The sequence below is a fragment of the Phaseolus vulgaris genome, chromosome 3, assembly GCF_000499845.2.
Source record: "Phaseolus vulgaris cultivar G19833 chromosome 3, P. vulgaris v2.0, whole genome shotgun sequence".
Classification (NCBI taxonomy): Eukaryota; Viridiplantae; Streptophyta; class Magnoliopsida; order Fabales; family Fabaceae; genus Phaseolus; species Phaseolus vulgaris.
In genome coordinates, this window is record NC_023757.2 from 18,768,398 (window position 1) to 18,781,321 (window position 12,924).

The following is a 12,924-nucleotide window of genomic DNA, read 5'->3' on the forward strand; positions in this document are numbered from 1 at the left end:
ATCGCCCGATCCTACAAGCTAGCGGCAGGCTCCCAAACCGTGTCCAACTCGGTGGTGGAGATCGCCACCGCTCAAGGCAAAACTCCTCCCCGAGGTGCAACCTCTTCCGGGGTACTACCCGCCCCTCAAAGGAAAAAGCTAATCTTGAGAAAATAAAAAAGGAAAGCTCCTCAAGTGGTGCAAGAGGAAAAAGAGGATGAAGAGACCACCGAGGATGGCCTGTTACCAAGAGGACAAGGGTGGCCCCCTCTTCACCACCTGCAATCCAAACACCAACACTGCCCTCACCTCCAGCTCTAATACCACCAGTCCAAGCAACACCCTTCTGGTTGAAAGCAGCGACCCCAACTTCATAGAGAACCCTCCAAGCGCCTCCACGCCATTCGTTTCTGCCGGAGAGGGTCCTCCTTCAACCACTTCTATTGTTGGGGCCGCACCAGGAGGAGATGAGGGCGCTCATAACTCGCTGATACTCATAACAGAATCTCCGACCTCACCACCACGCCAAGAAGCCCCCCTTGCCCTTCAAACTCAAGAGGGTGGTGGTGAAAGTCAGCACCAAACTCCTCTAGCACCTCCACCAACAACAACCTCAAGCCTCCCAACCTCTCTCGAAGAGATCTTAGGGCCCTTCACAGTTAAACTGAAGATGATGGCGGAGGATCTCCCCTTGATTGTATCGAAAGCCGTGAAGGACTCCCTCAAGAAGCTCCAAGAGGAGAACTCAGCGCTCAAGGAGTCAAATCTGATTATGAGGGCTGAAGCTGAAAAGCTCTCGTGCAACCTGCTAATGACCGAGCTGGACCACTCAAGGCTGGAGGATGCCATGGACGCGGAGCTAAGAAGCACGCGCAAGGAGGCCTCCGACCTGCGCCAGAAACTGCACCTCCAAGTCCAAGAGAAGATCGACTTGGAAAGCAAACTTGTCCCTTACAGGCTCAAGGTGGCGGACTTGGAGGCTGCAAAGAAGGCGGATGCGACCAAGATGGAAAACCTTGAGAAAAGGTCAGCGGATCGGGAGGTGCTCCTTGGGAAAGTTGAAAAAGAGAGGGACGATGCCATTGCTGAGCTCGCCAAAGCTCGAGAGGAGGCCGCAAAGATTGCTGCAGAGTTGGCTCAGGCTCGGGACGAGGGCAAAAAGGCTGCTGAAGACCTGGCTCGAGCTCGTGAGGAAAAGGAAGAGCTGAAGAAACAAGCACAAGAGCTCGAGCAAAGCACCGCCCAAGTCCTCACCGCCGCTCTGGAGCAGGTTACATACCAATACCCCGAGCTCGACCTCTCTATGGTGTCAATCTGCAACGAGGTGGTGGATGGGAAGATCGTACCCTCTGAAGACTAGTTGCCTCCCTCCATCACCTTGTTTTTGAAACTTGGCGCTCATCTTTTGTTTGTATTTTCGTTTACGTAACTGTTTATGTACTTGATCACATTCGTGTTCAAACTTGAATAACCACTTTTGTATATCTTTCAATGCTGAAAAGTTGTTTTCTAATACTTCTCTTTGAATGCTTCTTACTTTTACTTGCTTTCACACACTGCTTCAAACTTGAATAAACTGTTAACTTCATAACAATTTATCAAACGATTAACTCAAAGTAGAACTTGAGCAACTATTAACTTTCAAGCGATGACATTTAATATAACTTGTGAACTTAAGGCAACAAACTTTAACATAAGTTACTTACTAGGCAGCAGGTTTTAACTTAAACTAGTATCACAATACAGTTTACCTGATCTGCCCAGCAAGGTGAGCCCTTATTCCTATCATCACCTGGAATTCTTCTGATCGTCGTAGGGTTCTGGCGATGTGAACTCTCTTGCCTTCATAATTTGACCATTGTTCCCTCATCTGAGGGGTAGAGGCGCCTCTCGGATCCTTCTCTACCTCCCTGAGTTTCAGAGCAATGAGCTGGATAGTGAGGTGTTCTCTTTGAACCTACCTTAGCTATCTTTTAACTTATTTCACCCTTCACGTCGTACCTAAGCTCGTTCAAGACGAGAAGGATTTTATCTGTCTCCGCACCGCCTACAAGCGTGGAAGCCTTCCCTGGTCTTACTAGGTCAATATTGATGTTTCACTTAAAGGGGGAAAGGCGTTTTCCTTCCTTCCCCACCGTTTAAGGTCACGAACACCCCTGACTTTTCAGTTCATCTTGCCTAAACTCACTCTGAGGTGAGAAGGACTTTTCTGGTGCCTCAACTTGCCCAGGGTGTACATCTCCTCCCCCTGGATGCACTGAGGACTTTTAATCTTGCCTCTATCTGCTGGTGCAGAGCGGTCTTCCAATTTGTTCTTGTCTGCACTCGCTCAAAGGCGATGAGGACTTTTTCTGGCCTGCACTCGCTCAAAGTCGAGGAGGACTTTCTCTTGCCTGCACTTGCTCAAAGTCGAGGAGGACTTTTTCTTGCCTGCACTCGCTCAAAGTCGATGAGGACTTTCTCTTGCCTGCACTCGCTCGAGGGCGAGGAGGACTTTTTCCCTTTCTTGCCTGCACTCGCTCGAGGGCGAGGAGGTCTTTTTCCCTTTCTCGCCTGCACTCGCTCGAGGGCGAGGAGGTCTTTTTCTCTTTCTCGCCTGCACTCGCTCGAGGGCAAGGAGGTATTTTTCTCTTCTTGCCTCAAGACGCACGAGAGCGTTGAGGTCTTTAATTATCACTGGTGCCTCCGATCGCCGAAAGACGATGAGGACTTTAAAACTTTAACTACTGCCGCCGATCGCCAAAAAACGATGGGGACTTTAAAACCTTTAACTGGTGCCGCCAATCGCCGAAAGACGATGGGGATTTTAAAACTTTTAACTGGTGCCGTCAATCGCCGAAAGACGATGGGGACTTTAAAACTTTTAACTGATGTCGCCAATCGCCGAAAGACGATGGGAACTTTAAAACTTTTAACTGATGCCGCCAATCGCCGAAAAATAATGGGGACTTTAAAACTTTTAACTGATGCCGCCAATCGCCGAAAAACGATGGGGACATTTAAAACTTTTAACTGAGAGCATGCGATATAACTTTGAGCTTGCCTTAAATCACGCACGAGTGATAAGGTCTTTTTTTCGATTCTAAAAACTTTCAACATAAAAGGCATGCAAACTCAGAAACTTAAGCTTGGAAACTCTTCTTTATTGGGTGGCCTCATTAAAAACCCTCCTTAGGGAAAAAAGAGTGCCCCCTTCAAAACTGTTTTAACAGAAAGCTTGTAAATCTCTTCATGTTCATTTTTACTTACAAAGCTTTAACTGTAATATAACTTGAGGTGTGTGGCGTTCCAGGTGCAAGGAATCGCCCCTCCTTCTAACGTCTCTAAGCGGTAGGCGCCGTTCCCGAGCACCTCGGTTATTATGAACGATCTCATCCACTTAGGCGATAACTTGCTCTCCATCTCGTACTGATGGGCCTTCCTCATCACCAGGTCGCCCTCTCTAAACTGCCTTGGCATTACCCTGGAGTTGTATCTTCGCTCAATCCTCCTTTTTACTGCCTCGGCTTTTACTCTTGCCTCCTCCCTGACCTCATCCAGTAAATCCAGATTCAACCTTCTTTCTTCATTCGAGTCTTCCGCCACAAAGTTCTGGAATCTCGGCGAGCTCTCCTGGATTTCAACTGGAATCATTGCATCACATCCATAAACCAAGCTAAACGGGGTCTCGTGGGTTCCTGAATGCTCAGTGGTATGGTACGCCCAAAATATGCGGGGTACCTCTTCAGCCCACGATCCCTTAACTTTCTCCAGTCTTCTCTTCAAGCCTCTCAGCAACACCCGATTGGCAGACTCTACTTGGCCATTTATCTGTGGGTGCTCGACGGATGCAAACACCTGTTGTATTCCCACCTCTTCGCATAGCTTCTTCAACAAGTGACTTGCAAACTGAGTTCCATTGTCCGACACCAGGCGCTTAGGCACACCAAATCGGCACACGAGATTCTTCCACACAAAACCTTTAATCTTATGTGCGGTGAATTGGGCTACTGGCTCCACTTCGATCCACTTGGTGAAGTATTCAATCGCCACCACCAAGTACTTCATCTGCTTGACCGCCAATGGGAAAGGTCCCAGAATGTCAATTCCCCAAGTATGAAACGGCCAAGGGCTGTGAATTGACTTCAGCTCTTTTGGAGGCGCCTTGTGCCAATCGGCGTGCTGTTGACATTGTTTGCAACACTGTGCATACTTCTTGCAGTCCTCCCTCATCATTGGCCAGTAATAACCTGCACGGAGAGTTCTTGCAGCCAGAGCTCGTCCCCCGACATGACTCCCACATATACCTTCATGGAGCTCGGCCATAATTCTAGTGCATTTTTCTCCGTGCACACATTCTAGGAGTGGGTGTGTAAACCCAAACCTGTACAACTCGCCATCGATCATGGTGAACTTGCTGGAGTTCTTCTTTATCTTCCTAGCCTCCGTCGGATCCAGCGGGAGAAGGCCATCTGCCAGGCCGCGCTGGTATTGCGTTATCCATGTGTCTGGCTTATGCGTAGCGCAGACCTGCGTCATGTTCACCCTCTCCCCCCGACATGCTCTTATTCTCGGCGATCTCAAGGTCTCCTAGGTCAAGGACCTGTGACTCCTCGCCGCTTTCTCCGTCGACTTGCTTATCTGAAGAACCAGGTGGTCTGCCACAAACGCTCTAGGCGTTTTCAGAGTTTCTTGGATAACTGACCTCTGCCTACCCCCCTTGCCCGAACTGGCGAGCTTGGCTAGCAAGTCAGCTCGGGCATTTTGTTCTCTGGGCACATGCACTACTTCAAATGAGACAAAGGAACTCTTCAACTCCTGCACATACTCCAAGTAAGCCGCCATTTGTGGATCCTTGGCCTGGAACTCACCTATTACTTGTCCCGTGACTAACAATGAGTCACTCTTAGCCATCAACACCGTAACCCCCATCTCCTTAGCCAATAAGATTCCGGCAATCAACGCCTCATATTCTGCTTGATTGTTGCTAGCTTTAAAGGCAAACCTCAGGGACTGTTCTATCAGCACGCCGTTGGGCCCTTCTAGAATGACTCCAGCACCGCTACCCTGCTGGTTAGACGATCCGTCCACCAAAAGCACCCAGCGAAAATCGTCCCCCTCAACTCGCGCCGCTTCTGACGAGAGCTCGACCACGAAATCAGCGAAATTCTGCCCCTTGATCGGTCCTCGGGGCTCATATTTGATGTCGAACTCCGACAGCTCCACTGCCCACTTCACCATTCTCCCAGCTACATCAGGCTTCTTCAAGACTTTCTGGATGGGCAGGTCGGTCATCACCAGCACTGTAAAACTGTGAAAATAGTGGCGCAACCTCCTCGCCGAAAATACTACAGCCAGCGCAGCTTTCTCCAAGGCCTGATACCTTACTTCTGGGCCTTGCAACACCTTGTTGACGAAATAAATAGGCTTTTGGGCCTGATCTTGATCTTGGGCGAGCACCACACTCACCGCCCTCTCAGTTACAGCAAAATACAACCTGAGAGGGGTTCCCACCAAAGGTTTGCACAAAACCGGCGAGCTTGCCAGGTATTCTTTAAGCTTCACGAAGGCTTCTTCCCATTCCTTCGACCAGACAAACTTGTTGTTTCGCCTTAAGCATTGGAAGTACGGATGGCCTTTCTCTCCACTAGCTGATACGAAACGAGACAGGGCGGTCATCCGACCTGTAAGTTGTTGCACCTCCTTCACGGTAGTCGGGCTCCTCATCGCCAAGATGGCAGCACACTTATCAGGATTTGCCTCTATTCCCCTTTCGGTTAAGAGGAAACCTAAGAACTTCCCCGCCTCCACGCCAAAAATGCACTTCTCGGAGTTTAGCTTTAATCTGAACTTGGCAATCGTGGTAAACAGCTCCTCCAGATCTGAGACGTGCTTGCTTTTCTCTAACGAGATCACGACCATATCATCTACGTACGCTTGCACATTCCTTCCCAGCATCGGTGCAAGTACCTTATCCATCAGCCTTTGGTACGTGGCCCCAGCGTTCTTCAGCCCGAAGGGCATCACCTTGTAACAGTAGCACGATCTCTCAGTCATGAAGGCGGTCTTCTCTTCATCCATGGGATGCATCTTTATCTAGTTATACCCCGAGAAGGCGTCTAGAAAACTCAGCAACTTGCACCCTGCTGCGCTGTCGACTAGGGCATCTATGCTAGGCAAAGGGTATGAATCCTTTGGACAAGCCTTGTTCAGGTCTGTGAAGTCGACGCACATGCGCCACTTCCCGTTGCTCTTCTTTACCAGCACGACATTAGCTAACCACTCAGGGTACTGGACCTCCCTGATATGGCCTGCGACGAGGAGCTTTTGCGTTTCATCCCTAATCGCCTGTCTCCTCTCCTTATTAAACTTCCTTCTTCTTTGTCACACTGGTCTAACCTGTGTGTTCATTGCCAGATGGTGACACAAGAAATCGGGGTCGATTCCCGGCATGTCTGAAGCAGACCATGCAAAAGCATCCAGATGTCGTTCTATCACCTAGGTGATCTGATCTTGGAGCTCACCCTCCAAAGATCTTCCCAACTTGAAGACCTTGCCCCCGATCTCCCTCTCGAGCCACTCCTCGACGGGTTTGGGTATAGTTTCCCTGGTGATCATCGCCCTGGCGATTCCCAACTCCCTCGCTTCCTCTAGGCGGTTTCTCGCCTCTTCTTCCCGATCTGCGTTTTCTCCACCCGCTTCGGCGTCTATCATGACGAAGTCGCCGTCGGCGGTCACCTCCATCGCCGAATCAACAACTCGTCTCTCTGCTGGCCTGGGCTTCACACCGGGAGGCGGCGTCGTTGTGATGTAGCTTACTGACCTCTTATTCTTGAGGCTATTCTCGTAGCACTTCTTTGCCTCCTTCTGGTCAGATCTAATGGTGATCACCACCCTCTCCATCGATGGCAACTTAACCTTCATGTGCCTGGTTGAGGGCACAGCTCCTATTCTGTTGAGGGTCGGCCTTCCCAACAGAATGTTATACGCTGAGGGGGCATTCACGACGAGATACTTGATTTTCTCCGTCCTCGAGGCCGCCTCGTCTGTGAACGTAGTTCTCAACTCAATGTACCCCCTGACCTCCACCTGGTCGCCAGCAAACCTATATAAGCATCCTCCATAAGGCCTTAGCTGGTCAAGGGGTAGTTGCAGCTTGGTGAAAGTCGGCCAGAACATTATATCTGCCGAGCTTCCTTGGTCCACCAGTACTCGGTGGACCTTCCTTCCCGCCGTGATCAGCGAGACAACTATGGGATCGTTGTCATGAGGCACAACGTCCCTGAGATCCTCCTTTGTGAAGTTAATGTCCACATCTGGCGAGTGATCTTCGGAAACATCCACTGCCATCACAGACCTTGCATACTTCTTTTGCTGTGACGCAGTGCATCCACCACCTGAGAAGCCTCCAGCGATGGTGTGGATCTTGCCATGGGTGGGCACTTCATGCTGCTGGCCTTCACCGCTCGCCGGCTGAGAGCTCGACGCACCCCCCGTCCTCTTGTCCAGCAGGTAATCATTCAAGAAGCCGCTCTTGACCAGATCGTCGAGTTGGTAACCCAGGGCCAAACATGAATCAAGGGTGTGACCAAAACTCTGGTGGAATTCGCACCATGCGTTTGATTTTGGCCCTAACACCTTGTCGCCAACTTTCTCAGGCGCTTTAAGCCTGGCTGCTATGTTGGGAATGGCGATCAAATCCGCCAACCCCATGACAAACTTGTACCTGGGTGGGCGATTGAACTCCCTAGGGCGCCCTGGGCCCCTTCCCTTGTTTTTTTTTGGATCTTAAGGATGGCGGGTCCTTTGATCCTTCTTGGCCGCCATCATCTCCAGCACCCTCTGCGCCTGGGTTCTAGTCTGGGCTCGTGGCCTAGCAGGAGCCACGCTCCCTCTCTTCTCGGCGACCTCACTTTCGTCGGCCATGTGGGCCACATCAAGTCGCCGAACCTCAGCAAACGTGGCGGGGTGGGCCCTAATCAGCGCCTCACAGAAAGGTCCCGGCAGCACGCCCTTTTTGAAGGCGTATACCAACATCTCCTCGTCTTTGGCAGGCGAGCGGACCATCTGTGCCCCAAAACGATTCAGATAGTCCCTGAGGGACTCTCCCTGATACTGCCTTACGTCGAACAAATCATAAAACACCCTAGGTGGCGCCTTGTTCACAATGTACTGGTCGACAAAAAGCTTCGAAAACTGCTAGAAATTGGTTATGTGACCTGTAGGCAGGCCAACAAACCATTCCAGCGTTGTTCCCTGGAGCGTGCTCACAAACATCTTGCAATAGACAACATCTGATCCTCCTGACAGCATCATCTGCGTGTGGAACGTAGTGAGGTGTGCTTCAGGATCCTCCACGCCGGTGAAATAGGCTTTCAGGGCACCACGCTCGCAGGGATCGGCGTGTTCGTGATCGCCTGAGCAAACGACATTGGGAAAACGCGCGGTGGTGATGACGACGCAACTTCTTCAACAATTGTGCGTCCTCTCTGCTCCTGAAGAGCTTGACACAATTCCTCCGTGACCTTGCTGAGCTCCTCATTCCTGGCCTGAGAGGCGACCGGGTCTTCATGCATCTTCGCCTGCTCTATGCGCGATGCCTCCACATTTTCTTGCAATGCGCGCATGATCTCCATCATTTGTGCCATGGTCATGGCGCTTTCTGCAGCAACTGGCACAAGGGGACTCGAACGTGTGCTTCTCATCTTTCTCATGAAAAATCAACAAACCAAACCTCAGCAAACAAAACCTTCACCAGCGAAACGATCGATCCAGTAATCAATCAGTCAAAAACTCTCAAACTCCAAAGAACTTCCAAAAACGCAATCACAACAGCAAAAACCTCCACAAAAACTTGCAACCTTGACACGAAACTACCGCTTCTCCTCCAGAACTCCCAATTCATCGGTCAGAAACACGAACGAACGGTAAAAACTTCAATTCACCGATTGAAACTCACACAAGCGGTAAGAAACCTCAATCCACCAATCGAAAGCTCAAACAAGCGGTGAAAAACTTCAAACTACCGATCAAAACTTTGAACGAACGGTGAAAAACGCCGATACACCAAATGAAAACCCAAACGAACGGTGGAAAACGCCGAAAAACTTCACCTCACCGAACAAGAACACAAACAAACGGGGAAAAAACCTCAATTCACCGAACAAAAGCTCCAGCGAACGGTGAAAAACGTCAAATTATCGATCGAAAACTCAAACCAACGGTGAAAAGCGCCGAAAATGGTTGCACCAGCACACAACCACACAAGAATCTCAGAAACTTCAAGAACTCACGTTGTGGATGGGAAACACGCTTTACACGGCCCCACGGTGGGCGCCTCATGATCCTGCCGGTTGACTCGAGTGCAAGAGTCTTGCCACGTCAAAGGTATCTTCTCTCGATCAGCTTCGCACCACGCTAGCCTTCGATCTTCACGTCTCAATTCTTCGCGAGAACCTGAAGAAAACAAAGACATAGAATGGCGCCGCTGGCCGATCGCGCTCCGACGCTCAAGTCAGTGATGGAATCACCAAATACTAAGGGAGAAAAGCTAAACTCAAGGAACCGTGCAAGTATTCTCTCAGCGTATTCTAGTGTTCTCAAAAGCGTAAAGAAGTGTTCTAAACGTGCGTACCTCAGAAGTTCGTTAGAGTTCCTTATATACCTGAGCACTTTCTCTCTCCTGACGGTTACACCTCTGGACACGTGGCTCGCATCCAGCTGTACACGTGTCACCATCTGGAGCCCCCTTCTACTTGAGCGTCGCCTCTACTCTTCAAGTTATTCGACTAAGTTACCCATGCAAGGAGTAACTCGGTGCGTAGCTTCCTTGGAGCGCGATTCTTCTAAGTGGCGAGTACGGGGTGTCACCATGCACACCTTCTCTGTGGTCTCGCTTGCCACTATCACGATCTATTTCACTTGCGCATCATGCATGTTCTGGGAAACTGTTCCCTTGCCTCGACCTCTGGCTAGGGAATGATCATCTGACAACCTCATCCTTCGTGCTCGTACTTCATGAAAGCTAAAAGCAAGCCTTCTTGATCTTTCGACGATGTGCCCCTTTCGACGGTCTCTAACCACTTGGTCGCCTAAAACTCGTATACGGTGACTATGACGCGAGCCTGGTGACCGCCGGTTATACACACCAGAGATCGGAGAACACCAAGCTAACAATTGACGACTACACAAACTTCCCGATGTGCTTCCCTTCTGTCAGCCAAGTGTTCCGCTCAACACGCCCATATTATCGCTTGCTGCCACGTCATCACTTCCGACTACCTGATCGGTACAAGATACAATATTTTTTAAAATTTAAACTCTATTTTCATGAAAATACTGAACTAGTATTGTTTTGAAATTTTCTATCCTGTAAAAGAGGTTACACTTTCATGAGCGATAACTATTTTCCTTTAGACCATTGCTAGAGACGAATGACAGTGAAAAAAAGGGAGAGAAAATAGGAAAACGCTTGAAATATGCAAACAATAATAACTAGAATTAGATATTAACTAGAGTTATGCAACTGTACATGACAAAGCTAAATAAGCACTTCTTTATACCACTTCAATGATCTCTCTGGTAGCTAAACTAATTGTCATTTGATAACTGATAAGTCTTGCATTATTTCTGTATGATCAAATACCATTGCCGAAAGGTGACTAAGGCGCTGAGACAAAAAAATGTCAGCTCATTCTTGACACCTTAGCAGCACCTTTCTGGTTCAAGTGAGGCACTGGTTTAGTACCTTAATAATACCATTAAGAAAATATTCTGAAAGCCTTCCCAGATAACAGGGATATTTTTTTTATCAGCAAAGAATAATTAAATTAAATTAGAGGACACCCTTCCCAACCCTTTTACAAAAGCGAAACCAGAGTCTAACAACTAGGATCAAGCTTTGGCTTCCTCAAAATTTAGAGTTACACCAAAGAATACTGCGGCTGCTGCTATGAATTATGCAGCATTCTTAGATAGTGCAGAGATGTGGCAGATTCTGTAGCTTGACTTTCAGTGCCTGGCTGGTTGATGAATGCACACGTCGAGCACATTATGATGATAAAAAAAAATAGAACCGAAACACCACACCATCAAGTCCTTCCCCGAAACAACACCTGCTTAATTGGTGATCAATCCCTGCCTCAAAAACCTGCACAAAACCAGCACCTACAGAATTGGCCAATTCCCCTGCACAATAGCATCCTTACACCACACAAACTACACCAAACCACTTCTAGCCATCTGCAGCAATTATTCCCTGCTTTAAAACCAGGTTCAGCATCTACCAACACTGCATATTTGTAGAAGGCACCTGTTTTGCTCATCAACCTCCAGCAAAACCATCCCGCTCCCACACTCCAATCATCCATAGACCAATGTTCACAAGATAACAGGGAAACAGTTCAGATTTTCCAAGACCAATACTATCTGCATCAGGGCATCAAACTAGCACATATTCAGAAAAAAAATGTGTAAGCCTGAGCAGCATTAATTTTAATCTCCCAGCTGCCAAAGAATGAACAACTCTGGAGCCTCATTCAAAGCACCAGCTACATTAGTTTTACCAGAACAAGCAGCAGCTACCAATTTATCAGCATCTAACATCATCACGCAATACCAAAACATAATTGTGTTTTCCCCAATAAACCATACTGCCGCTTGGACTTGTCTTAGTATTTACAAGAGCAGACTTTTGGTCAGATGCAGACACCCTATCCGCTGAAGGAAACCAAGCATTCAGCACCTACAAAAGCCACCTACTTTCCTCATACAGATGCAAACCATCTCCAGTAACACCATCCCATTCCCACACTCCAAACATCCAAAACCAAACATCACAGGGACACAGAATCAATTCAGATTTTCAAGCCCAAATCTATCTGCATCAAGATACCAAACTAACACAAATTCAGAAAAACAAAACTTCTGATAGATTCTCCTACATCTCCCATCCTCCAACTCCAATGCGACACAACTCCATAAACCACCATCAGCCAAATATGGAGTATATATATACACCTTCCAAACTGTTCTATTACACCAATTGTCTTCATCTCTTCAAACATAAACTCCAGCGTCAATAAGGCCAAAACATGCTTATGACTTAGAGCTAGATTCCTCAGAACAAGCTGTTCCACCGTATGATGAAGCTGTACCTGAGAACAAGCTGTTGCCGCAGACTAATGCAAACAACAAATCTGTTTTGGCTCTTAAGGCACAGGGTAGAGTCTCCCTCTCAAGGCAGAACAAACCCCTCACCAGCAGCACTTACTAGATACTGGATAAAAGAGCACAACCAGATCAAAAAACAGACATAAAAACAAACCTTGCCACTTATAGCTTTTAATACATAAGTCCGGATTCAAATACCAATCCAAGAACGAGAAAGAGAAATTGTGCACCCTATGTTTCAATCATAACCACGATCGAAGTTGTGCTAAATGAAAGACTTCTTCCGCATCAGGTTTCCCTTGCTTAAAGATGATAGAATTTCTTTGCTCCCAAATGCCTCTTACAACTGCCACCCACACACCCTTCCATACCATGTTCTGTTTAGTATTCATATGAACCAGATGGAAGTTTTCAAAGTGATTCTTTAAATCCTTATTTTGGACGAACAGAATTCCTAACCATCTAAAACACAGAGACCAAACCCTCTGTGCAACAATGCATTCTAAGAACAAGTGTTGAGCCGACTCTTCCGTATCTTTGGCACATCTCACATACAGTGGAACCGACTATCACTCCTCTCCTGATCAGACTGCTTCAAGTTGGCATTTTATTCAAGAGTACCCTCCAGGCAGTACTTAAAACATTGGGAAACGCTTTAACTTGTCAAAACTGATTGAAAATGCCAATAGAGTGACTAGTGTCCTAGCTAACTGTGAATCTGTGTAGCTAAAGGGGTAAATAGGCAAACGTTAAAAAGAACAACTAGTTATTTTGCTTGTGTGATTATTAACGGAA

At 47.9% G+C, this 12,924-nt stretch overlaps 1 protein-coding gene across 1 annotated transcript; it reads left to right on the plus strand.

Annotated features, from left to right (window-relative positions):
• Positions 1 to 214: 214 nt before the first annotated feature.
• LOC137839284 (uncharacterized) lies at positions 215 to 1,339 on the plus strand. The gene has a single exon (XM_068648404.1). It carries the CDS (start codon positions 215 to 217, stop codon positions 1,337 to 1,339), a length of 1,125 nt encoding a protein of 374 aa, XP_068504505.1.
• The last annotated feature ends 11,585 nt before the right edge of the window (positions 1,340 to 12,924 follow it).

What these genes read in the sequence shown, in the direction of transcription:
- LOC137839284 (XM_068648404.1), top strand. Translation starts at nt 215, where the DNA reads ATGGCCTGTTACCAAGAGGACAAGGGTGGCCCCCTCTTCACCACCTGC.